This window comes from Saccopteryx bilineata, chromosome 2 (genome assembly GCF_036850765.1).
Source record: "Saccopteryx bilineata isolate mSacBil1 chromosome 2, mSacBil1_pri_phased_curated, whole genome shotgun sequence".
In the NCBI taxonomy this organism is placed as follows: Eukaryota; Metazoa; Chordata; class Mammalia; order Chiroptera; family Emballonuridae; genus Saccopteryx; species Saccopteryx bilineata.
Genome location: NC_089491.1, coordinates 230,540,542 through 230,566,852, shown reverse-complemented (window position 1 = coordinate 230,566,852; position 26,311 = coordinate 230,540,542). Strand labels below are relative to the sequence as shown.

General features: G+C 46.4%; 1 protein-coding gene across 5 annotated transcripts in view; it reads left to right on the top strand.

Annotated features, from left to right (window-relative positions):
• Positions 1-15,843, top strand: part of EVA1C (eva-1 homolog C) — a 77,401-nt gene extending 61,558 nt beyond the window's left edge. The window contains exons 8-9 of one of the 5 annotated variants that reach the window (XM_066259529.1): positions 14,336-14,489; positions 15,756-15,843. In XM_066259529.1, coding sequence (XP_066115626.1) covers positions 14,336-14,489; positions 15,756-15,762 — 161 coding nt within the window. In that variant the 3' untranslated portion in view covers positions 15,763-15,843. Of the gene's footprint in view, positions 1-73; positions 737-14,335; positions 14,490-15,755 lie in introns of those variants that run through there. The other 4 variants (XM_066259527.1, XM_066259530.1, XM_066259526.1 and 1 more) reach the window with 4 other exon arrangements.
• Positions 15,844-26,311: the final 10,468 nt, after the last annotated feature.

Sequence of the window (26,311 nt, the reverse complement as noted above, 5' to 3'; positions counted from 1 at the left end):
TTGTCTCTGGGATGCTGTTGAAGCCCCAACTGCTCCTCCCAGCTCCTGACCTGTCCTCTTCCCCCTTCCACAGCCCACCCTGAGAGAGCTGCCCTGCTGTTCGTGTCCAGCGTCTGCGTCGGTCTGGCCCTCACACTGTGCGCCTTGGTCATCCGAGTGTCCTGTGCCAAAGACTTGCGGGAGCTGCAGCTGGCGAGGGCACGTCTGGTGCCTGGGAGTGACAAGGCCGAGGAGGACAGTGAGGATGCAGAGGAGGAGAGGGACTCCTCTGACTCAGATTTCCGAGGGGAGCCGTCAGGGTTCTGCAGGACTCCATACCCCGCCTACACATCTGTTGAGGCTGCAGAGCTGGCGGAGAGGATTGAGCGCAGGGAGCAGATCATCCAGGAGATATGGATGAACAGCGGCTTGGATACATCACTGTCTCTGCCGAGGAGCCCGGGCCCCTTCTGCTGAACCCTGGACGCACCTGATGCGACCACACAACTGAGCAGGGGAGCGTCCCCCCGTGTTCCCCTTTCCTGGGTTCTGTCTCACTTGTTCCTTCTGTGAAGGAGAATCTGCCACGTCACCCAAGGCTGGTGAAGCCAGAAAGCTGCAAAAGGGACGTCTCACTGTTTCACTGTTTACAGTACACTTCAAAATAAAGTAAGGAGGGAAGACGTCTTTGTATTCTGTACTTAAATTCCTGTCACTACATCAACATACTCACAGTTCACATTTACTGAGCGCTGACAACGCCAGGCACTGTCCCCACTGCTTCTCATTTATTAAGTTATTTACTCCTCACTGCCTCGTGAGACAATGTTGGCTCCCCCGTTTTATAGGTGAGCAACCAGAAGTCCCGGTATGTCCAACAAAATAACTGCCTTAACGCAGGACAGCAAGCATGCGTTCACCACGTGGTCACTGCCTCTGGATTTTAATCACTAACATTATTTGATTAGAATGGGGGGGGGCGGCACCATTTTTCTTAAATGGCAAGATAATAAAAATGTTAGATGTTCTGCGTCATGCCATGGCGACTCAACTCTGCCATTGTAGTGCAAAAACATAGCTAATCCGTAATGAAGGAATGTGACTGAATGTCAACCAAACTGTATTTAGACACAGGGACGTTTGAATTCGTTTTCATATGTCACATGTTATTCTTCTTTATGCCTAAAATATTTACCATCTTGGCCTTTATAGAAAAAAAGGTCACCAACTCCTAGTGTCAAGGTTAAGATTGCAGTGCGTCTCATGGTAAATGCAACCAACCACATTACCTAGTTCTGTGGACAGGGATCAGGTGGAGTTACCTTCACATTATTGCAAAAAATGGGGGGTGGGGGGAAGGGGAGGGAGCAAAAAAAAAAAGGAGTTGAGAAAGCTGAGATGCCCAATGGGAGCACTGGCACCCCTGGTGGCTGGGAGACATAGCTGTGGGGCTTAGAGTATAGAAATGAGGGTACTGTACCTATGCCCTGTGCCTTCTCCCAACATGCTCTCCTGCCTTACCGTACTTCATCACCACACCAACCCTGCAAGCAGGTGTGTGTAGATGAGGCCGTGAAAGCTGGCAGGTTAAGTTTGGGGGCCCAGGTCACACGATGGAAAGTGCCAGAGTTGACTTCCTGGGAGGCAATCAGGAAGTACTAGCTGCCCCAACAGGAACCTGTGCAATGACAGACACGGGTGAAAGGACGTCAGTCCCCCAGGTCCTTACAGGAAATGCAGAGGATGTTGGGTGTGCACCTCAGCCACCAGTCCAGCTGCCCAGGCTGGTTTGTGTGTGGGGGGGGAGGAGGGGGGTTACAGTTTTATATGTTTCACTCAGGTTGTCTTAGTTCATTTGAGCTGCTATAACAAAAATCCTACAGACTGGGGGATTATAAACAATAGGAATTTATTTCCCACAGTTATGGAGGTTGGAAGTTCAAGATCAAGGTGCTGGTAAACTCAGTGTCTGGTGAGGGCTGGCTTCTTTGTTCATAGATGGCCTTTGTCTTGCTGTGTCCTCCTGTGACTGTGACAGGAGGGGTAGGGAACTCTGTGGGTTCACTAATCCCATTAATGGGGACTCCACCCTCATGACCATCTGATCACCTCCCAAAGGACTCACCTCCAATCACCATCCCACTAGATGTTAGGACTTAACGTAGGAGTTTGGGGAAGATACATTTAGTCTGCAGCAATGTTGAAATTCATATAAAATAAAACTAGCTATTTTAAAGTGCACAATTCAGTGGCATTTAGTACACTCACCATACTGTGCCACCGCCATCTCTGTTTAGTCCCAAAGCATCGTCAGCATCTGAAAATCAACCCCTTACCCAAGAAGCAATTACTCCCCATTCCTAACCTCCCTGCAGCTCCCGGAAACTACCAATCTGCTTTCTGGGTGATTCACCTCTCCTGGGTCGTTCACGTAAATGGAATCACACAACATGTAGTCTTTAGTGACTGGTATCTTTTGTGCAGCAGAATGTCCCCAGGGTTCATTCAGCGCTGGCACAGTTCATTGGTGGGGGGCAGTGCTCCGTGCCTTTCTATGGATGAATGACACTCCATCGTGTGGACATACCACAATTCTGCTTATCACTGTATCGCTCAGTGGACTTCTGGGTTGCTTCCACTTGGGGCTTTTGCAATGGTGCTGCGGTCAACACTTGTATGTGGTATTTTAACAGCAAAGCATCACACAAAATGACAAGCACAGACCCAGGTGGGGAGGAAGTCCTGCTTTCCATTCAACAGGGGGAAGGGGAGCGAGGGAGACTCAGGGGACTCAGGGGACGGGGTAAGACAGGTGTCGTAGGGCAGGCGGGGTGGTTTAGACAGAGACTGGAGCTCCTTGGGACCTCCAGGTGCCTGAGTTCTTTGTGCTAATTAGGGGACTGGAAGAAGCTGGCAGGGTTGGAGGGCTGGTGTTAAATCTGTTATTAGGGAGCAGTTCATTCTAGGTCGTCACAGAGAATGACGTGCACACACAACTCCACTACCTCACTTCTTTCCGAGAGCATCCTGTCCTACCACCATCTGCCCAGAGAGGAGCCCTTGGCACTATCCCAGCTCACTTCTCAAGCAGCGCATCTTTTCTGGCTCCATGAACATAAATACTGTCTGTTTGATGACCATTTCTTGGGGTTGAAGGGCATGTGGCCCCTGAAGGGTCTCACTTTGCCAGCTGGAGAAAGCTGTGCCCACACTGACCTTGGTCACAGGCTTTTGTTGAATCTTGAGGTAGTTTTCCTTCATCTGAGTCTCCCCCCAACCCCAAAACCCCCACACAGGCACATCCCGGCAGGACTCCATGCAGGACCCAACCCCACCCCCACCCCCACTCCCAGGAGGCAGTTGGAGGACAGGCCGTGCAAATGCAGTGAGTTGTTTATTTGCATTTTCTGAGCTCAAAAGAAGAATGCCACATTCTTCCCATGGACAGCCTGAGGGGTCCTGCTGAGAGTGTGTTTGGATGGGCACAGAGCCCAGGAGGAAAAGGACCAACCCAGATCAGGGAGACAGGCGCTGACTGAGTGCGGTGGCTGGAGGCAGTTCCGGGTGGCAGGCCACCAGGGCATGGGGCACACATGGCTGCTGCCTCCCGGCTTTGCACATCTCTGTGAACAGAGGCCAGCCCTCTGGGGGAGGTCTGATGTGTCAGCACCTCAGTTACTTGCTGCAAATACTGAAGTGAGCTACCCACTGTAGAGTGCGGCCCTTAGGGACGCACTGGGCTTGTTGGCGGGGCTGAGGCAGCTTCGTAGATACTGGGGCGTGTGCCACCCTCTCAGGGAGAAGCGGTGCACATCTGGGGACCGAGCAGGCACGGGAAGCTGGGAACGGTCCACGGTCCACCCCACAGTGGGCAGGCATGGTGCTGTGCCCTGCACCAGGCCGGGCTCCTGCCCCAGCAGTGTGAAGGGCCCACAGCTCACCTCTGTCCTTCTCACCACTGTTGTCTCAGTCCGTTCAGGCTGCTAGAGCAATAAGGACATAGACCCGTGGCTTATGATCAGAATTTCTCACAATCCTAGAGGCTGGAAGTCCAGGTTTGGGTGCAGGATGCTGGGTGGCCCCCTGGTCCACAGACAACAACTTCCAGCTGTGTCCTCACTTGGGGTGTCTGTGATAAGGGTGCTAATCCCGTGCATGGGCTCCATCCTCAGGACCTGGTCACCTCCTAGAGACCTCACCTGCTACTACCTTCACCTTGGGAGCTAAGATTCAACACATGAATTTGCTGGGGATGCAAACATTCAGACCACTGCAATTTCCTTGCAAGGACAGTAGCCCCCCCCTTTTTCTTTGTATTTTTCTGAAGCTGGAAATGGGGAGAGACAGTCAGACTCCCGCATGCGCCCGATGGGGATCCACCCAGCACGCCCACCTGGGGCGACGCTCTGCCCACCAGGGGGCGACACTCTGCCCACCAGGGGGCGATGCTCTGCCCCTCCGGGGCGTCGCTCTGTTGCGACCAGAGCCACTCTAGCGCCTGGGGCAGAGGCCAAGGAGCCATCCCCAGCGCCCGGGCCATCTTTGCTCCAATGGAGCCTCGGCTGCGGGAGGGGAAGAGAGAGACAGAGAGGAAGGAGAGGAAGAGGGGTGGAGAAGCAGATGGGCACTTCTCCTGTGTGCCCTGGCTGGGAATCAAACCCGGGACCTCTGCTCGCCAGGCCGACGCTCTACCACTGAGCCAACCGGCCAGGGCAACAGTAGCCCCTTTTATCGGAAGTTTCGGTGTCCGAGGTTTTAGTCACCTACTATGGTTCACTGTAGTCTGACAGTATTAAATGGAAACTTCCAGAATGAAACACTCATGAATTTTAAGTCGTGTTTTTCTGAGTGGAGTGATAAAATCTAGTGAGTTCACCTCCAACCCACCCAGGACGCAAATCACCTGTTTTACGTGTCTGCACTGTGGACGCTCTCACCTGTTAGTCCCTGAGTAGCCATCTGGGTGATCCGGTGGACTATTGGGGTGTCACAACAGTAAATAAGTGACCCTTAGGCCCTGGCCAGTTGGCTCAGTGGTAGAGCATCGGCCTGGCGTGCGGAAGTCCCGGGTTCAATTCCCGGCCGGGGCACACAGGAGGGGCGCCCATCTGCTTCTCCACCCCTCCCCCTCTCCTTTCTCTCTGTCTCTCTCTTCCCCTCCCGCAGCCGAGGCTCCATTGGAGCAAAAGATGGCCCAGGCGCTGGGGATGGCTCCTTGGCCTCTGCCCCAGGCGCTAGAGTGGTTCTGGTCGCAACAGAGCGATGCCCCAGATGGGCAGAGCATCGCCCCCTGGTGGGCATGCCGGTTGGATCCAAGTCGGGCGCATGTGGGAGTCTGTCTGACTGCCTCCCCGTTTTCAGCTTCAGAAAAAAATAAAAAAAATAAGTGACCCTTATTTTACTGAAAAATGGCCTCAAAACACCGGAATAGTGAGACTGGTGATCTGGATACGTCCAAGAGAAGCCGAAAAGTGCTTTCTTCCAGGAAAAGGTGTGTGTGTAGTAAAGAACAGCACACAGAGGGCTGAGTACTACCTGTGGTCTCCGACACCCACTGGGGGTCTGGACATGAGTCCTGCACAGAGGAGGGGACGGCTGTATTTTTCCTGAGAGCAGTCGTTTAGTCAGTCTCCCATACAGGAATCTCTGTCTCAGGAAACTGACCCAAGACATCAGAGTGAGGGGTCTGTGCACCAGGGGTCTGTGCTGGTCCTGGCCTGTGCCCACACTGCTGACACCCTGTCATCTCAACCTCAGGGGGAGCCAGACCTGAAGGGACACGGGGGACCCTCCCCACAGCAGGTGGCGTCAGGGGGAGAGTCAGTCATGCACACACCTGGCATCTGCTGAGTCTTGGGAAGAGTGACCACAAAAGCCCCCTGTCCATGTGCCCCTGCCCTCCTCCACGGGTCCCTGGACACCAGTGACCTGGGAACCAGGACCTGCTGCCGAGTCCCCTGGCATGTGGTCCTGCTCCCAGCAGCTTGCATCGCCTAGTGGGGAACTCCTGAGAGGCACCCCTGCCCTCCAGCCCTCACCCCACTCTCAGATCCCACTCCAGACCCGAAGGGCTGATGTCAACCAGACAGGCATGACTCTGTTCCAGCCCTGCATTTGGGGTCCCCCTTGCACTGCATTGCCCTCTTGTTTCTGATGTAGTCATAGCTTGGTCTCAGGGTGACTTGTCTGTGCCTCAGCCTCCTCACCTGTATAATGGGCATGATAACCATACCTCTTTCCTAGTGGTAGTAAGAGGGGCTGCACCTCACACCTAATGAGAACAACAATAAATTTTATCATTTTCCTCCTCTGGAGCAGCGGCGACAGTGTCCAGCATGGCCATAGCTGCACCTCTATGTTGCATGAGGATGCCTCACAGCACTCGGGCCAAAGAGGATCAAGCTGCCAAGAGAGAGCAGGCAGGCCCTGCCGCCGGCTGCGCTGAGGACTTTGTGGAAGAGGAACGACTCTGCAGAGCTCAGAGCCAAGTGTCAAAGCCTGACCTCCCCTGGATTCTTCAGCCAAGTCCATTGTCAAGCCTCCCACACATGAACGTAAAAGGTCATGCCCAGTGTTGGCAGGGTGGCTATAAACCCGGAACTGTGATCATTTGGGTTTGAGAAGCCCATTGTAAGCCTGGCCACCATCGCAGAGCAGGCCAAACTCTATCCCAAAATGGGATGGTAGCCTCGGAGATTAAGTCCTAAATAAACACTGCAACTAAATGCTTCGTGGACTGGAAGCCTTGTGGCTCTATAGCTGGAAGGAAGGCAAGAAAGGGCGGCAATAACCATCAGCCACTCAAGGGAGAATTCAGGAAGCCAGCTCCGAGCCCAAGGCCCTCATGTCCTCTCAGGAACTGCATGTCGGGCCCCTCCTCGGGGGGTGTAGCAGGAGGCTCCCCAAAGAAAGGACAAAATCTGACCATTCGGACCGCATGTGCAGGACTGAGCCACTAACCACGTGTATTCATCTGCATTTTAATCTACTACAGCTGACCCTTGAATCACACAGGTTTGAACTGCGCGGGTCTACTTAGAAGCAAATTTTTTCCAATGAGAACCATAAATGCATTTTCTCTTCCTTATGATTTTCTCAACGCCATTTTCTTTTCCCAGGTTTACTTTATTGTGAGAATGTGGTACATAACGCAGACACAAAATACGCATGAATCGATTGTTTACCGGTAAGTCAACGGTAGCCTATTAGCAGTGAAGCTTTTGGGTGGGGGGTAAAAAGTGATACACAGATTTCAAAGGCATAAGGAGTTGGCACCCCTAATCCTCACATTGTTCAAGGGACTTTTAATAAAGTTTAAAAGTCACCTCCTCGGTCGCAGTAGTCCACATTTCCAGTCCTCATTAGCCACTGGCCAGTGGCCACTGCCTCGGATAGATTCTCCCTCTGGACAGCACTGAGCTAGTACATTAACTCACAGATGGAGATGTGTGCCCAGCTCACTGTGACGCAACGGAGTGGCTATTTCCCTGGGCTTCACAACCCAAGGGTGCAACCAGGTGGAGATCCTAGGTGGACAGTTGGGACCTGGGGACCACCTACACCCTCCTTCCTAGTCTCCAAGTCCTGAGGCCTCCATCCTCCTGGTGTGCCTTTGTGCATTTGCCCCATGGCTGGACCTGGAGCCTCACTTTTGGGATGGGACTCACCTGCTCAGCCTGGCCACGTACCTGGCCTCGACCTTAACCTTCTGTCCCTTGCAGTAGTAATGCTTGCTGATTTTGGGTCGCTGAGCATCATCTAGCTAGTCTTAACATCTTGGGAAATGACCTAATTAGAGTTCAATTCTGTTGGAGAAAAGAAAACTTACAACCCTAGAACATGTGACTTACATGGATGCTGTTGGAGGTAACAAATATTACCCCCTGCAAATGGACGTCAAGGGCCCAACAAATTATTTCCAGTGGAGTCCTTCTCTGAGAGTTTCCCAACCTTTGCCTGCAGGGTGCTCACAGCCTAACTGCATGCCTTTCGGATTGGGCCAGCAGAAAATTCAATTGGGAAATTTATCTCTGAGGTGAACACGCCGCCTTCCTGCTGTTCCGCACACCGCCTGCAGAATAGTGAGCTTGGACGGCAGGACTCTGCAGGACAAAGAGAGGAAAGCCGGTCACTTCCGACGGGGATACATTATTAATTCCCAGTACTTTCCCTGTTCCAAATGCATGAGTCCTTGGATGGAGTCCTTTCAAGAAAAGAAAAATAGACCCTTGTCATTTCCTATTGTTTCAAAGACAAAGTCCCAGCCTTGGCCGAGATTCAGGAGAGAGGAAGGGGACTGGTGTTCTGATGACTAAGCGCCCAACCTGACCTGGAAAACACTTAGTTTGTTTCTGAGGAAGGGAGGGGACTCCAACAAGAGGCATGTGTCAAGTAATGACACGACCTCTGTGACAGAGCAAAGGGAAAAGGGTCCCCGCTCCTAACAATGAACCAGCAAGAGAGTGTGTTACTAATCGACGAGGAATGTGTGAACCCAGGGAGTTGCCTCTCGGCTTGGAGCTCACACTTCCTGAGGACTGACCCTGACTGGAAAGCCACCGACTCGGGGACAGCGAGGTGTGGGCTGTCTCAGACGGGGACTCACAGACTCCACAGCAGGGCTTTCTGTCCAAGGAGTTGGGCCCACATCCCTCAGTTCATGCACTTGGATGGCTTTTCTTCTTGAAGATGTTTTGGGAAGAACTCTAGCTGTTTTGGGGGAAAAATAATAAAGTTGCATTGTATTGTGTTTTTAAATGAGGTAGAATTTTTTAGCAAGCAAGAGAGAGAGAGACAGGGACAGACGGAAAAGGAGAGAGATGAGAAGCATCAACAACTTTAGTTGTTCATTAATTACTTGGTTTTTTTGGTAACAGAGACAGAGAGAGGGACAGACAGACAGGAAGGGAGAGAGATGAGAAGTAGCAATTCTTTGTTGTGGCATCTTAGTTTTTCATTGATTGCTTTCTCATATGTGCTTTGACCGAGGGGCTATAGCAGACAGAGTGACCCCTTGCTCAAGCCAGCGACCTTGGGCTCAAGCCAGCAACTATGGGGTCATGACTATGATCCCTCACTCAAGCCAATAATCTTGGGGTTTTAAACCTGGGTCCTCAGCGTCCCAGGCCAATGCTCTATCCACTGTGCTACCGTCTGGTCAGGTAAATTCTTAAAGTCGTATTATTAAATGGAAAGTACAAATTATAAAGTAACAAAGGGATTACAATGCCATTTATGTAAAAGAAAAAGACAACATAAAACTATTATTCCATGTCTGTATAGAAACCTATAGGTCTGAGTATTGTGGCTCTCCTATGCCATATGGCCAAAGATTAAAATGTCCTGCTGCCAGTCAAATAAAAAAAGTCACATAAAAGATGTTTCTTCCCCTGCCTTGCCAGATATACCTTGGTAATGACCTAGAAGAGCACTTATCATACCTATAGTGACCTCAGTTAGGGTGACCACCATCCCTCTGTTTGCTGGGACCAAGGGTTTTGGCCACACAGAAATCTCTGTGCCCAAACCAGGAAGGTAGTCCTGGGTAATCAGACAGGTGGTCACTGTAATTCCCACCCCTCTCTGACCCTGCAGGGTTGCATACTGAGGCCCGCAGGGTAGAAATATCACATGGCCACAAACAGATCCGGGGTTCTCAATCTCATTTTCCTTAAAACCGTGTCTCTCAGAAATATTATAGCATTTGTTCCTTTTCACTTTATAAGACATGTTGAAAAATAGCCATTCATTTCTAAATCCCCCTTTTCAGTCACTTTTAATATTCTTTTTTTTTAAAAAAAAAGAAAGAACGAAAAACGGCAGCCATGTCTAAAACTTCACAGACTTGGCCTCAGCCCAAAGGGGAATATTTATTTCAGCAAAACTCATTCAAGGTCTTGAAAGTCAAGTGTGTGAATATAAAACACACCTTTTCAGTCTAAAATAATGCCCTTTTCTGCACTTGGATAGCTGAACTATGAAATGTCAGGTTGACACAGTCAGTGCCCCCAGGAATGTGACCCTAGGGAAAAAAAAGAGAGCATGGTGGTTATGGAGATGGCCAGCTCTTTGGGGCGGGGTCTGCCCTGGCTAGTCAGCTGAACTTGAGATCTGGGAGGGTTCGGTCTGCTGGCCTTACCCTAGTCCCATCTTGTTCCTTGTAACTCTTGTTGCTCAAAGGGTTGGGGGCTATTTAAATCCTCAGTCAAAGCCCAGCTGTCACTGTGCCCTGACTGCAGCATGAAGGCGTGTCTGGATCTCACACAAGGTGCCTTCAAGGAAGGGGGTGGGTGGGAGTATCCATCAGCACCTTCAAATCCGAGCCCCATCAACACGGGCACAGAGCGCCGCACTCCTACACACCGAGACTGCCCTGCGCGGGGGCTGCAGGAGCAGAGCTTTCTCCTTTCATCTGTCTGCATGATCATTTGTTCTTCCATCGTGTCATTAGCTGCTGAAGAACAAGCAGAACACAAGTGTCTGTGTGCGTGCACCTGTGTGCGTGGTTCTGGGTGGGTATGAACGTGCATGTGTGTGCTTGCACCTGTGCACGTGTGTGCACACATGTGTATCTCCTTCAATCCTTAAACCCATGTTGTGACCTGGCCAGAGTGTGACATGCTGCTCCCTTTGTAGGGTGGTTAGATAAGTTTGAATAGAGATCAGCCTGGGGGTCCGTAGGTGGGCGCTAGCTTCAATCAGCCTGGGTTCAAATCTCACCTCTGCCACTTGGTGGCTGCATGATCTTGAGTGGCTTGTTTGGCCCTTTGTGCCTCTGTTTCTCTCCTGGAAAACATGGGCACAGTAGTAACACTGTGGGAGGCTGTTGCAAGCAGTGAATGAGGTCAGGAGTGCCATGTGCTCGCACAGGACCAGGTGTCAGAGTGCCTGGGAATCATCCAATGCTACAGCAGAGTGCAGTGAGAACTTGACCCTGCCCAGCCTATCTGCAAGCAGTCACTGTCACAGTTCCTGTGATCGTCCACAACTACTCTATGAATATATATATAAACACACAAATATTTATTTCTCTTATTAAATAAATGGTTGAGGGCACACACAGTTTTTTGTTTTGTGTGTGTGTGTGTGTGTGTGTGTGTGTGTGTGTGTGTGTGTGTGTTTCTGAAGCTGGAAACGAGGAGGCAGTCAGACAGACTCCCGCATGCGCCCGACCGGGATTCACCCGGCACGCCCACCAGGGGGCGGTGCTCTGCCCATTCGGGGCGTCGCTCTGTCGCGACCAGAGCCACTCTAGCGCCTGGGGCAGAGGCCAAGGAGCCATCCCCAGCGCCCGGGCCATCTTTTGCTCCAATGGAGCCTCAGCTGCAGGAGGGGAAGAGAGAGACAGAGAGGAAGGAGAGGGGGAGGGGTGGAGAAGCAGATGGGCACTTCTCCCTGGCCGGGAATTGAACCCGGGACTTCTGCACGCCAGGCCGACGCTCTACCACTGAACCAACCAGCTAGGGCCACACACACAGTTTTGCATGTGACTATTCTCTCTCCACATCGTGGCCTGTTCCTCCCAGGGCTGCAGGGTGGTCCACTGTGTGGTGCACAGTGACTTACTCATCTGTCCTTTCTGATGAGTATTCCAGGTGTTCCCAGTCTTCTGCTATTGTGCTGCTGCTAGGTGTAATGGACCACCCGAAGATATCACGCCCCAGTTCCTGGGGCTTGGAAATATTATTTTCTCCAAAGATATGGTCACATTAACTCTTTTTATTTTTAAGTGAGAGGAGGAAGATAGTGAAATAGACTCCTGCATGAGCCCCGACCAGGATCTACCCAGCAACCCCCATCTGGGGCTGATACTCGAATCAACCCAGCCATCCTGAGTGCCGAGGTCAATGCTCGGAGCCACCAGCTGCGAGAGGACAAGAGAGAAAGAAGGGGAGAGGGACAGAAGGGGGAGAGAAGCAGATGGTCACTTCTCCTGTGTGCACTGACCAGCGATTGAACCCAGGACATCCATACACCGGGCCAATGCGCTATCCACTGAACCACCCTGCTAGAGCACATTAAGACTCTTTTTTATTATTATTATTAAATTTAATGCAGTGACATTGATAAATCAGGGTACATATGTTCAGAGAAAACATCTCCAGATTATTTTGACATTTGATTGTGCTGTATACCCCTCCTCCAAAGTCAAACTGTCTTCTGTCTCCTTCTATCTGGTTTTCTTTGTGCCCCTCCCCTCCCCCACCCCCTCTCTCCTTCCTCGCCCCATCCTCCCTCCCCCCCCCACCCCCGTTGCCATCAAATTCTTGTTCATGTCTCTGAGTCTCATTTTTATGTCCCATCTATATATGGATTCATATAGTTCTTAGTTTTTTCTGATTTACTTATTTCACTCCGTATAATGTTATCAAGGTCCATCCATGTTATTGTAAATGATCTGATGTCATCATTTCTTATGGCTGAGTAGTATTCCATAGTATATATGTACCAAAGCTTTTTAATCCACTCGTCCTCTGACGGACACTTGGGCTGTTTCCAGATCTTTGCTATTGTGAACAATGCTGCCACAAACATGGGGGGTGCATTTCTCCTTTTGGAGCCGTTTATGGTGTTCTTGGGGTATATTCCTAAAAGTGGGATAGCTGGGTCAAAAAGCAGTTCGATTTTCAGTTTTTTGAGGAATCTCCATACTGTTTTCCACAGTGGCTGCACCAGTCTGCATTCCCACCAGCAGTGCAGGAGGGTTCCCTTTTCTCCACATCCTCGTCAGCATTTATTCTGTGTTGTTTTGTTGATGAGCGCCATTCTGACTGGTGTGAGGTGATATCTCATTGTGGTTTTAATTTGCATTTCTCTAATCATTAGTGATGTTGAGCATTTTTTCATATGCCTATTGGCCATCTGTATGTCCTCTTTGGAGAAGTGTCTATTCATTTCTTTTCCCCATTTTTTGATTGGATTGTTTGTCTTCCTGGTGTTGAGATTCACAAGTTCTTTATAAATTTTTGTTATTAACCCTTTATCAGACGTATTGTCAAATATGTTCTCCCATTGTGTAGTTTGTCTTTTTATTCTGTTCTTATTGTCTTTAGCTGTGCAAAAGATTTTTAGTTTGATATAGTCCCATTTGTTTATCCTGTATTTTACTTTACTTTCCCGTGGAGATAAATCAGCAAATATATCGCTGCGAGAGATGTCGGAGAGCTTACTGCCTATGTTTTCTTCTAAGATGCTTATGGTTTCATGGCTGACATTTAAGTATTTTATCCATTTTGAGTTTATTTTTGTGAGTGGTGTAAGCTGGTGATTTAGTTTCATTTTTTTGCAGGTAGCTGTCCAATTTTCCCAACACCATTTGTTAAAGAGGCTGTCTTTACTCCATTGTATTTCCTTACCTCCTTTGTCAAATAGCAGTTGTCCGTAGAACTCTGGGTTTATTTCTGGGTTCTCTGTTCTGTTCCATTGATCTATATGCCTGTTCTTATGCCAGTACCAGGCTGTTTTGAGTACAATGGCCTTGTAGTATAACTTGATATCAGGAAGTGTGATACCACCCACTTTATTCTTCTTTTTTAAGATTGCTGGGGCTATTCGTGTTCTTCTTTGGTTCCATATAAATTTTTGGAATATGTGATCTATATCTTTGAAGTATGTCATTGGTATTTTAATTGGTATTGCATTGAATTTATAGATTGCTTTGGGTAATATAGACATTTTAATGATGTTTATTCTTCCTAAGCATGAGCACGGTATATGCTTCCACTTGTTTGTATCTTCCTTGATTTCTTTTACCAATGCTTTATAATAATTCTGAGTACAAGTCTTAAGTCTCCTTGGTTAAGTTTACTCCTAGGTACTTTATTTTTTTGGTTGTAATAGTGAAGGGGATTGTTTCCTTAATTTCTCTTTCTGACTGTTCATTGCTGACGTATAAAATGCCTCTGATTTCTGAGTATTGATTTTATATCCTGCCACTTTGCTGAATTCATTTATCAGGTCCAGTAGTTTTTTGACTGAGACTTTAGGGTTTTCTATATACAATATCATATCATCTGCAAATAATGATAGTTTTACTTCTTCTTTTCCAACTTGAATGCCTTTTATTTCTTCTTCTTGTCTGATTGCTGTGGCTAGGACTTCCAGGACTATGTTAAATAAGAGTGGTGAAAGGGGGCACCCCTGCCTTGTTCCTGATCTTAAGGGGATTGCTTTTAATTTTTGCCCATTGAGTATGATGTTGGCTGTAGGTTTCTCATAGATGGCTTTTATCATGTTGAGGTATGTTCCCTGTATTCCTACTTTACTGAGAGTTTTGATCATGAATGGGTGCTAGATTTTATCAAATGCTTTTTCTTTTCTTTTTTTTTTAAATTTTATTTTATTTATTCATTTTTAGAGAGGAAAGAGACAGGAGAGAGAGACAGAGAGAGAGAAGGGGGAGGAGCTGGAAGCATCAACTCCCATATGTGCCTTGACCAGGCAAGCCCAGGGTTTCGAACCGGCGACCTCAGCATTTCCAGGTCGATGCTTTATCCACTGCGCCACCACAGGTCAGGCTCAAATGTTTTTCTACATCTATTGAAATTATCATATGGTTTTTCTCCTTTTTGATTATGTGATGAATCACATTGATTGATTTAGAAATATTGTACCAGCCTTGCCTCCCCAGAATAAATCCCACTTGATCATAGTGTATGATTTTTTCCATATATTGTTGGATCAGGTTTGCTAATATTTTGTTGAGGATTTTAGCATCTATATTCATCAGAGATATTGGCCTATAATTTTCTTTCTTTGTGTTGTCTTTGCCTGGTTTTGGAATCAGAATTATGCTCGCCTCATAAAAGGAGCTTAGAAGGCTTCCTTCCTCTTGAATTTTTTGAAATAGTTTGAGAAGGATAGGAGTTAGTTCTTTGAATATTTGATAGAATTCAGTTGTGAAGCCATCAAGCCCCGGACTTTTCTTTGTTGGGAGTTTTTTGATAACTATTTTGATCTCATTTGGTGTAATCCGGTGTTTCCCAACGTGGGGCCCACGCCCCACAGGGGGGCAATTCAATAGTTAAGGGGGGCAATTTAAAAATGGACTCGACACGACTTTAACTCTTTTGCCCCGGGCCATTTAAATGCAATGCTAGACATCGGTGCCAAATTTAACAAAAAGTGCAATTCTTAAATAATTGCGGTAAATAATTATTAAGTATAATTTCGTTTGACAAAACCAAAATATCAACTGGGTGATTGGCGTCGTCAAGTAAACTTCGTCCTGGGTTCACCGCGGAGCATGCCGTCTGCTGCGGGGAACCCCGGACGTTTTAAAAACTCGCTAAACAACGCAGTTATTCTCACCTAATTGGCCCATCGCAACTTCTGTAGTGTTTCACATCATTCAGTTGGTGTTAATTTGAAATAAGTGTCAGTCAAAACTGTTGTAAAAGCTCGTTGATTTAATAAATATACATATATATATTCTATAGATATAATTGGTAAGTATTTGATTTTATTTTTATCAATATTAAACTCTTTATTAAGTACTTCTTGCATCGGGGCTAGAAAGCACTAATATTTTATAAATATTATTGGGGCTATAATAGTGCATGCATGACAATTTTAATTTTAGAAGCATAACTTTCCAGAAAATTTTGTCAAGTGGAAAAAATATAGATACCTTTTGATTTGCGGTGGTAGTGTAGTAAATGTGTTATATACATTTAAATAAATATGAATTTTTAGTATACGTTTACTCTATGTCACATTGAATATATTTTAACACATATTTTAATATTAGTTTTTAATTGATCTTATTTTTATTATAGCCCATAGTAAGATGAGTGGTGCAAGCAAGAAAAAAACTCGTCAATATTCAGAGGAATATTTAAAATTTGGGTTCATACCTGCTGTTCACGATGAGCGGATTCCTTTTTGTCTTTTATGCCAGCAATGCTTGATCAACGAATCAATGAAACAAGGTCGTCTTGAGGCGCATTTGAAGGCAAAACATACTGCTCATATTAATTCAGATTTGAGTTACTTTAAAACTTTAAAGAAAAATTTTGAAAAAAGAACAACATTAAAATCTCTATTTACTGCTCATACTTCAACTAATAATCGTGTTCTAGTTATCAAATTTCTTTATTCATCGCTAAAACTGGAGAAAATCACACTATAGGAGAGAATTTAATAAAACTGTCAATATCAGCATTTCTTAAAACGGTTCTTGAAAAAGATGACAAAGATGTAAAAGCTATGCCACTCAGTAACAATTCTGTTAGCAGAAGAATAGACGAAATGAGTGAGGATATTGAAAAACAACTTATTGAAAAGCTGAAAACAAGAAAATTCTCCTTGCAAATGGATGAATCAACTTTGAGAGACAGTGAGGCAGTATTGATAATTTACGTAAGATATATTGGTAAAGGACATTTTGCTGAAGAAATGTTGTTCTGTAAAAGATTAGAAAGCACCACTACCTCCAAAGATATATATATAATAAGCTAAAAAACTACTTAGATGTCAATGATATACCAATGAAAAATAGAACATCTTGTGCTGCAGATGGTGCTCCAAATATGATGGGCAAGAAAGATGGCTGCTTAAAATTGATGAAAGATGCGAATCCAGAAATGATTCTTGTGCATTGTGTTATTCATAGGGAAAACTTGGTAGCTAAAAACATCTCGCCTGTTCTGAATGAAGTATTAAATACAGTAATAAAGTGTGTTAATGCTATTAAAGCTAGTGCCAAATGTGAGCGTCTTTTCAAGCTATTTTGTGAAGAACAAAATGATGACCATGTGAGACTTTTACTTCATACTGAAGTAAGATGGCTATCTAAAGGAAACTGTTTGAAAAGATTTATGGAACTGTTTGATACTCTTAGTGATTTTTTAAGCGACAAACCTGAAATGAAGTATCTGTTAACAATAGATGGTAAAGCATTTGTGAGTTATTTAGCCGATATCTTTGAAAAACTAAATATATTAAATAAGCAACTTCAAGGAGCAAATAAAACTCTTGTCGATGCAAAAGCAAAGATATTTGGTTTCATTACCAATATTGAGTTATGTCAGAAACATATTAACAACAAAAACTTTAAACAGTTTCATTGGCTCCAAAAATGTGAAGTAACTGATACCACTTTACTTGTTATTGTGAATCATTTGAATATTCTATCGGCTGATTTAAAAGAAAGATTTTCTGATTTAAAACAAATTGATTTCCCAACATGGATGATGTAGCCAATGTTAGTGGATTTGTCTGATGTATCAAATATGCAGTATCAAGAAGAACTCGCAGAATTGCAAAATGATGAGTCAGTTAAAGCTTTATTTAATATCAAAGGAGCGATGGCATGGCTTTGTGAGGAAACAAATCAAATACCCAAATTCAACCAAATGTGCAAGAAAACTATTGCTACTGTTTCCATCTTCATTTTTAGCTGAATGTAGATTTAGTGCTGTAAATGATTTACTGGTTAAAAAAAGAAATCGGCTGGATATAACACAACGTGGAGACTTGAGACTAAAGCTAACCAAATTGGAACCTAATATAAAATCTCTGTGCAGCAAGCATCAAGCGCAAGGATCACACTAAATTAAAATAATAAATTAATATAGAAAAATCTGTATTAAAATTATTTGGAATTTAAATTTCTGTTTTTCATTATATGTTTTGAAATTTTACTTACTGTGTTTTGTTAACAATTTCATAGTGATTTCTTCCTAGAACCTATCATTTATGTTTATTAAGTGAACAAATCAATTTTTTTTTTTTCACTTTTCTGAAGCTGGAAACAGGGAGAGACAGTCAGACAGACTCCCGCATGCGCCCGACCGGGATCCACCCGGCACGCCCACCATGGGGCGACGCTCTGCCCACCAGGGGGCGATGCTCTGCCCATCCTGGGCATCGCCATGTTGCGACCAGAGCCACTCTAGCGCCTGAGGCAGAGGCCACAGAGCCATCCCCAGCGCCCGGGCCATCTTTGCTCCAGTGGAACCTTGGCTGCAGGAGGGGAAGAGAGAGACAGAGAGGAAAGCACTGCGGAGGGTTGGAGAAGCAAATGTGCACTTCTCCTGTGTGCCCTGGCCAGGAATCGAACCCGGGTCCTCTGCACGCTAGGCCGACGCTCTACCGCTGAGCCAACCGGCCAGGGCCAAATCAATTTTTTAATGTTAAAAATTATGTATGTTACATAGGGGGGGACATAAAAATTTTAGAAAGGTTAAGGTGGGGCATGGTACAAAAAAGGTTGGGAAACACTGGTGTAATCAGTCTGTTTAGGTTTTCTGATTCTTCCAGATTGATTTTTGGAAGATTGTATGTTTCAAGGAATTTGTCCATTTCATCTAGGTTGTCTAGTTTTTTGGCATACAGGTCTTCATAGTATTTTCTTACAATATTTTGTATTTCTGTTGTGTCAGTTGTTATTTCTCCACTCTCACTTCTAATTTTATTTATTTGAGTCCTCTCTCTCTTTTTCTTGGTGATTCTAGTTACAGGTTCATCAATCTTGTTTACCTTTTCAAAGAACCAGCTCAAGTTTCATTGATCCTCTGTATTGTTTCTTTAGCCTCTATGTCATTTATTTCTGCTCTGATCTTTATTATTTCCTTCCTTCTACTACATTTGGGCTTTACTTGCTGTTCTTTTTCTAGTTCTTTTAGATGCAGGGTTAAGTTGTTCATTTGAGCTTTTTCTAGCTTCTTAAAGTGTGCCTGTAGTGCTATGAACTTCCCTCTCAGTACTGCTTTTGCTGTGTCCCATAAATTTTGAGTTGTTGTATGCTCATTGTCATTCATTTCTAGGAATTTTTTTATTCCTTCTTTGATCTCATTCTTAATCCATTCGTTATTTAACAACCTGCTATTTAGTTTCCATGTGTTTGAGAATTTTTGAGCTTTTCTGTGTAGTTCATTTCTAGTTTCATGCCGTTGTGATCAGAGAAAGTGCTTGATATGATTTCAATCTTCTTAAATTTGTTGAGACCACTTTTGTGTCCTAACATGTGGTCTATCCTAGAGAATGTACCATGAGCACTTGAAAAGAATGTATATTCTGCTGCTTTAGGGTGAAAGGTTCTGAAGATATCTATTAAATCGAGTTGATCTAGTGTGTCCAATAAGTCTACTGTTTCTTTGTTCATTTTCTTTCTTGAGGATCTATCTAGTGATGTTAGTGGGGTATTGAAATCCCCTACTATTATAGTATTGCTGTTGATCTTGCCCATCAAAGTCTGCTTTATATATTTAGGTGCTCCTATATTAGGTGCATAGGTATTTATTATAGTTATATCTTCCTGTTGGATTACTCCCTTTATCATTATGTAGTGGCCTTCTTTATCTCTTACTATATTCTTTGTTTTAAAGTCCAATTTGTCTGATATAAATATTGCTATCCCAGCTTTTTTTTCATTTCCATTTGCATGAAATGTTTTTTTCCATCCTCTTACCTTCAATCTATGTGTATCTTTTGTTCTAAGGTGTGTCTCTTATAGACAGCATATGTATGGGTCCTGTTTTCTTATCCATGCAGCTACCTTATGTACATTGGTCCATTTACATTTAAGGTAATTATTAATATGTAGTTGTTTACTGCCATTTTATCCTTTAAAGCTGTATTCCTCTTTTGCTATATTCTTTTCCCACTTTGATCTGTTTACAACAGGCCCCTTAACATTTCCTGCAGCATTGGTTTGGTAGTAATGAATTCCTTGAGTTATTTTTTGTCTGGGAAGCTTTTTATTTCTCCTTCGATTTTAAATGATAGCCTTGCTGGATAAAGTAGTCTTGGTTGTAGGTTCTTGTTCTGCATTACTTTGAATATTTCTTGCCATTCCCTTCTGGCCTCAAGTGTTTCTGTTGAGAAGTTGGATGTCATCCTTATGGGAGCTCCTTTGTAAGTGATAGTTTTTTTTCTCTTGCAGCTTTTAATATTTTCTCTTTATTGCTTAGCTTTGGTATTTTAATTATGATGTGTCTTGGTGTAGGTTTCTTTGGGTTTCTCTTTAATGGAGTCCTCTGTGCTTCTTGTACTTGTGAGAGTTTCTCCTGCATTAATTTAGGGAAGTTTTCAGCTATGATATGATTGAACAAAGTCTCTATCCCTTGTTCTTTTTCTTCTTCAGGAACCCCTATGATGCGGATGTTATTTCTCTTCATGTTGTCACAGAGCTCTCTAAGAGTTTCCTCAGACTTTTTCAGTCTCTTTTCTTTTTTCTTCTCTGCTTTCATGCCTTCATTCCAGTTGTCCTCCAACTCGCTGATTTGATCCTCAGCTCTATCTATCCTGTTTTTAATTCCTTCCATTGTGGTCTTTATTTCTGATATTGTATTTGTCATCTCCGTCTGATTCTTTTTTATACTTGTTATTTCTTTATTTAGGTGTTCATAATGACCATCCATTGTTGTTCTAAGATCCCTAAGCATCCTTGCAATCATTATTTTGAACTCTGCATCTGGAAGTTTGATTATTTCCATATCATTCAGTTCATCTCCTGAAGATTTCTCTTGTGGTTTCATTTGGATTGCAGTTTTTTGTCTTCTCATTGTCTGTTTTTGGGTGTTTTGTTTGTAGAGTTGGTTGAGTCTAGGCTTGGTGTTGTCTGCCTCCAGTTTTCAGTTGTGTTATTTCTAGGTCTTCTTGGGTTGGTATCAGCTATTATTTGTAATCCACTTTCGGATTTGGGCAGCTTTGAAGTCTTGATTTGTTTGTTTTCTTAACAGGTGATAGTCTTGTTTATTGATCTCAGCAGGGGGCTTCCTTGAAACTGTATCCAGGAATGCAATGGGTGTAACCTGAGACTCTGAAGGCCTCTTCCACCAACTAATCTCTCTGGGGGCAGGGTGTTTTCTCAGCTTCAGTAGAGGGACGTGTATCTCAGATCTCCATGGAGACCTGAGTTACTGCCCCTCCTCCCCACTTCTTGTTTTCAGTTCTGTCTTGTTGTGCTGATTGGAGCTGGAGAGATGTCCGGAGGTCTCTGATCCGGAAGCAATTCAGTACTGTTTTGTGGGGAAGGATCAGTCCCTCCCCCAGCTATGTCCATCTCCAGCATGGATGAGTCAGCTTTTTTTAGGTCGTCTCCTGCATTCCTTAGCCCCTCACACAGTCTGTCCCTCTCTCTTTCCTTTCCACTTGGGAGTTAAGCTGGTCTTTTCAACACACCTCACTCCCTGGTCACCAGGCAAGTGGCTGTGAGCAGTATTTATTGCTCTTTTCCCTAGAGTGAGATCCCCTCTGGGCTCTCAGCCTCACACCCCCCACCCTGTTCCTGTAAGCAAGGTAGATTCAGGCACTCCCTACCAGGTTTGTTGTGGCTTCTTCTTTTCTTCTTGGTTTTTGAGAGTTGTTCTTGTAGTCCAGAGTTGGTTTTTCATGCTGATTTTTCCTAAATTGATTTGTATTCCAGTTTGGTGGTGGGAGCTGGGTGTCTGTGCGTCCGCCTACTCCATTGCCATCTTCAGGTCTAGCACATTAAGACTCTTGAGCGAGGAGATGATCCTGGGTTGCCGGGCTGCCATTGCAAATGGTCTTGGATAAGCAGAGGAAGAGTGAGGAGGAGGCACACAGAGAGGGTGATGTGAAAATGGTGGAAGAGGCTGGACTGCTGGAGACCCCTGAAGTGGCAAGAGACAGGTACACTAGGTGTGCTTATACTGTACATGTGCACACATTTGTGAACATGCTTGTAGGAAAGTTGCTGCAAGGGGAATTATGGGGTCCAACTGTATGTGCTTTTCAAAATTGGATATTTTTACCAAAATTCCTTCCATCTTGGAGGTCCTAATTTTGACTCCTGCTACTTAGGAACAAGCCTGCTTGGTGCCCCCCACCCTGGGCCACTGTCCATCCCCTCCTGGTCTCACACACACAGTCTGAAGACAGGTGGCGCCCTGAGTCTAGGTCTGGCTGATAGAACATGAACAGAAGTGATGTGTGCCAAGCTCCCACACCTGAGGGTAGGGTATGCCTTCTTCACTTGCTCTCTGCCTTCCCACAGCTGGGAGCTTATTTCAAGGCCCTGGGTAATGGTGGAGCCCCTTGCTGGGAGGAATTACTACTCAAAGAATTACTGCCCACCACCCAAGAACACCCACACGGGATGACTCCATGGGTAAGAAACGCAGTCCTGTTGCATCACGGCAAGTAAAAGTCAGCATCTGCCATTCCACCCTGACTCACACACCGTGACACCTCTTCTTATATAGACAGCAGACCCACTCTTCTGAAGACACACGGGGAACGTTAGTCACGTACATCCATGTCAAATGTGGTATTAAGTGCTATTTATTCTTTGTCATAGTGAGAAAGTGTCCTTCATCCCATGGATTACCAAAAGCTGGATTTTATATGGGATGGTCATGTCACCAGCTGAACATGGAGGTTTCTGTTATTAAAGAAGTGGAGAAGAGATTGGGGAACCATTACAGTCTCTGCCAGGATGCACGAAGCCCTTAGCACAGCATCTCAAACATTTGACAGGACTGATCAACTCCAGCCTTGCCTAATAACTGTGCTAGTGAGGCTTTCTTGGGCTCAATCCCCTAAGAGGGAGAATGGCATAACCAGGGCATCTTCTCTGTCTCATTGTGCATGATAGGAGGCTTCCTGAAGGAGGTGGTCTTGGGCAAGCTGGTGAGGTCAGGTTGCAGTAGCTCAAGCAGAGGTGTGTCAGGAGCAGGGTCTCCTGGGTAGAGGGACCAGCAGAAGCTGAGGTGGAGACAGCACCTGAGGAGCCTGTTTGAGAATATCTTAGGTCAGGATCCCTGGAAGCATACCCGAAACGGGGAATCTTGTTCTAGGACTGTGAAGGGAGGCTCTCCAAGGGGAATGGGGAGTCAGGATGGAGCAGGAAGAAAGCTCAGAGGGTGCAGTTTGCTCCCTGGAGCCCTGGGGTATGGCATATCCCTAGCCTGGGCCCACAATCAAACCCAGGTACGGGGACTTCGGGGACAGACGTGCTGGCCTCCCCACCCATGTGGCTTCCATTTGGCAGGGGCAATTCTCCAGGGATGAAGTAGCAGCCAGCAGTCCACAGCAGTGCGTGTGGAGGGGGTTAGGCATCAGCCCAGCCAAGCAAAAGGGTGGAGGCAAGTGCTCAGTAGTGACCACCACGGGGAAGAGTGGGCAGCTCTGCTTGGCAGGAGCATAAGGCACATTGATGGCAATCCTCATGTCGCTGGGGGTAGGAAACCACGGAATGGCCAACAGGGCCCTGCTCACAGCATCAGCTAATCAGCAGATGAGTACCGAGTTCCCACTGTGACCCAGGACTGACCTTTCCCACTAGAAGGAGGAATTTGGACTGAACTCTGAAGTCAGAGGGGAGTCCTCAGGGTGACCAAAGGCGAGAGGGCACTTGTCGTTCTCTGACTGCCCAGCATTAAACCAACCTCCTGTGATGTTTGGGGCACCCTCCCCTGTACGATTCTTCACACTCTGCCTCCCATTACAGATGTGACAGCGTGGGCCTTCTGTTCCCGACTGCCATCTGCCATGGCATAGCTCAGCTTAGCAGCTGGAGCTCCTGCCCAGGACTCTGACTCAAGAGAAAGTGAGAAGTGGAGCAGGGGGTTGGAGGGTGGTGGGTCTGTAGCAGCAATGTGGCATTTTGGTTTCCTGGTGGCCTGGTCCTTTGTCCTGCCCATTCCCTGAGCCTCCCATAGACTCCCTGAGCTCCGCAGTACCCTTCCAGTACCTCACTTAGCTGCCTATGTGCATCAGAGCCATCTCTATCTGCCACCAAGAGCCTGGAAAGTGATGGGCCCATACATGCAGGATTTGGGGAACTAAAGAAACTTGAGGCAGAGGTCCAACTTGAGACCACAAAGTATCATGAGACTCCAAATCACCTCTCAGTCATCCAGAAACAAATGATATTTAGCACTGTTTTCAGTGATTAAGGTGCTTTATTGTATTTTATTATAATTTTTTAGAAGATTTAATTTATTGCCTTAGCTGGAGAGCTCAGTTAGAGCATCATCCCGAAGTGCAGAGGTTGCCAGTTTGACCCTCAGTCAGGGCACATGCAGGAATAGATTGTTGTTCCTGTCTCTCTCTCCCCCTTCCTCTTTCTAAAGATTTTATTTATTGATTTGAGAGAGAGAAGGAGAGGGGGAGGGAGGGAGGGAGAGAGAAGGGGTAGAGAGAAGGAAGCATCAATTCATAGTAGTTGCTTCTCATACGTGCCTTGACCAGGCAAATCCAGGGTTTTGAGCCGGCAATTTAGCCTTTCAGGTCAACACTTAATTCACCGTGCCACCACAGGTCAGGCTCATAATAATTCTTAAACATTGGCATTTTAATGACAGTGATCTATAGTGAGTGTAACGTTTGATTATCAGAAGCATCCTGGGACTTCTGCTTCAGGCCAAAGTGAAGGAACAGAACGTGGATTTACCCTCCTACCTGAAACAATGGAAAAAGTGTGTAAACCAATGTCTTCAAGTTACTGGGTGTCAGACAAGGAGGGACAATGCTTGGCTGGTGTCCTGCGTGCAGAGCAGCACAGGGTGTGACAACCCAGGCAGAGCCTGGTGGGCAGCAGGGTCAAAGACACAGAGCTGAGGGTCCAGGGAGACCGCTGTGGCTGGAGCACCCAGGACAGAGAGCACAGAACCCAGAGGTGAGCAAGGGTCTCCTGAGGAATGGCTGAGAACTGGCCGGTCCAGGCTTGTGCAGGAACCATTGAGGCCAGAGGGAGCCATGTGGACCAGAGGGAACTTCACCAGAGCTCAGAGGAATGGCCAGAGCCGGCCCCTCCCCCCAGACTGCCTCCTGGTTAATACTGACATTCAATGTTATTCTGTATTAGTGTCAGGTGTGTGGCATAGTGGTCAGACAATCACATACTTTACAATGTTCCCCCGATATTGCCAACACCCACCTGGCACTGTACAGTCATTACAGTATCACTGACTGTATTCCCTGTGCTGTATCACACAATACTCATCTTTCTCTGACTTATTTCACAGCCTAACAACCAGGGCCATCCATGCTGCTGCAGATGGCAAGGCTTTGTTCCTTTTATGGCCGAGTAATATTCCCTTCCCCCTAAGAACAGACTGTTGCCTGCTGACCTGCAGTCCTCAGGGTCTTGCTTTAGTGGTGGCATTATCTCCTCAGAGAAGATGAAACTCTGAATTGTGGACCTTCCCACAGGCGTGGCCGAGCAGTTCTGGCCTCACTATGGGCCTGGCTGGTGAAGACCTCGCCACTCACTTGCTCAGCACCCTCTTAGGGACAGCCCGGTGCTCAAGGGCTGCGACCTGAGGGCCTGCGAGAACCGGCCCTGCCCCTCTCATTTCCCTGGGTCTCCGGCCCTAGAGACTTTCTCACAGCTACGAAAGCTCAAGCTGATGTGTAGCGGGGTTGTTTGTATCCAAGGAAATGCTCCATTTCCCAAAGCGTTGTGTAAACTTCCTCTGATAGCTCAGACGCATCTGGGCTCACAGGCTGGGAGCCTCTGAGATTCTAAACTTAGAATCTCCCTGACCCCCAAATATGGGTATTGACGCACACTTGGGGAAGTGAGATGTGTCATGTGCCGAGGTGAGCCATGTGCTGAGGTGTGCTGTGTGCTCAGGTGTGTTGCACTGAGGGTGTGGGAGCCAACAGCAGTCCCAGCCCTGCCCCCAGGGGACGGCCCCTCAGCAGGTGAAGACTGTAGCCACATGGCCTTCATGGGCCTCCACAGCTGCACGTTTGTGGCTGTCAGGAAGGTTCAGGGGAGAGGAGCAGTGGGCACAGGAAGGCCAGGGTGAGGATAGTCCCCATCACTTCACCTGTCAGGGCAGGTTTGCCATTTCCTCCAACTAGCAACCAAGTCAGGCACGGCAAGATTTCTTGGCCACTCCTGGCTACACAGTCTGCAGATGTGCTCAAGGCACTGAAGGGTCAGGGTTTGCGGGAGGGGTGAGCTGGGGTATCTTAAATCAAAGCTGTCCTAGAAAGCCAGTCCTGTGGCCAGACGGTCACCAAGCTGGCACCATCTGTCAGCGTTGTGGAAACTTGGCCCCGAGGGCTGCAGGGTGAACACATGAAGTAGTACCTGTGAGGCTCTGCATTCACTGTGAGCAAAAGCCCAGATGCTCCTAAGGACTTGCCCAGTTTCAAAGTTCGACTAGACCAGGGGGCCAAACTTTTTACACAGGGGGCCAGTTCACTGTCCCTCAGACCGTTGGAGGGCCGGACTATAAAAAAAAGTATGAACAAATCCCTATGCACACTGCACATATCTTATTTTAAAGTAAAAAAACAAAACGGGAACAAATACAGTATTTAAAATAAAGAACAAGTGAATTTAAATCAACAAACTGACCAGTATTTCAATGGGAACTAGAGGCCTGCTTCTGGCTAATGAGATGGTCAA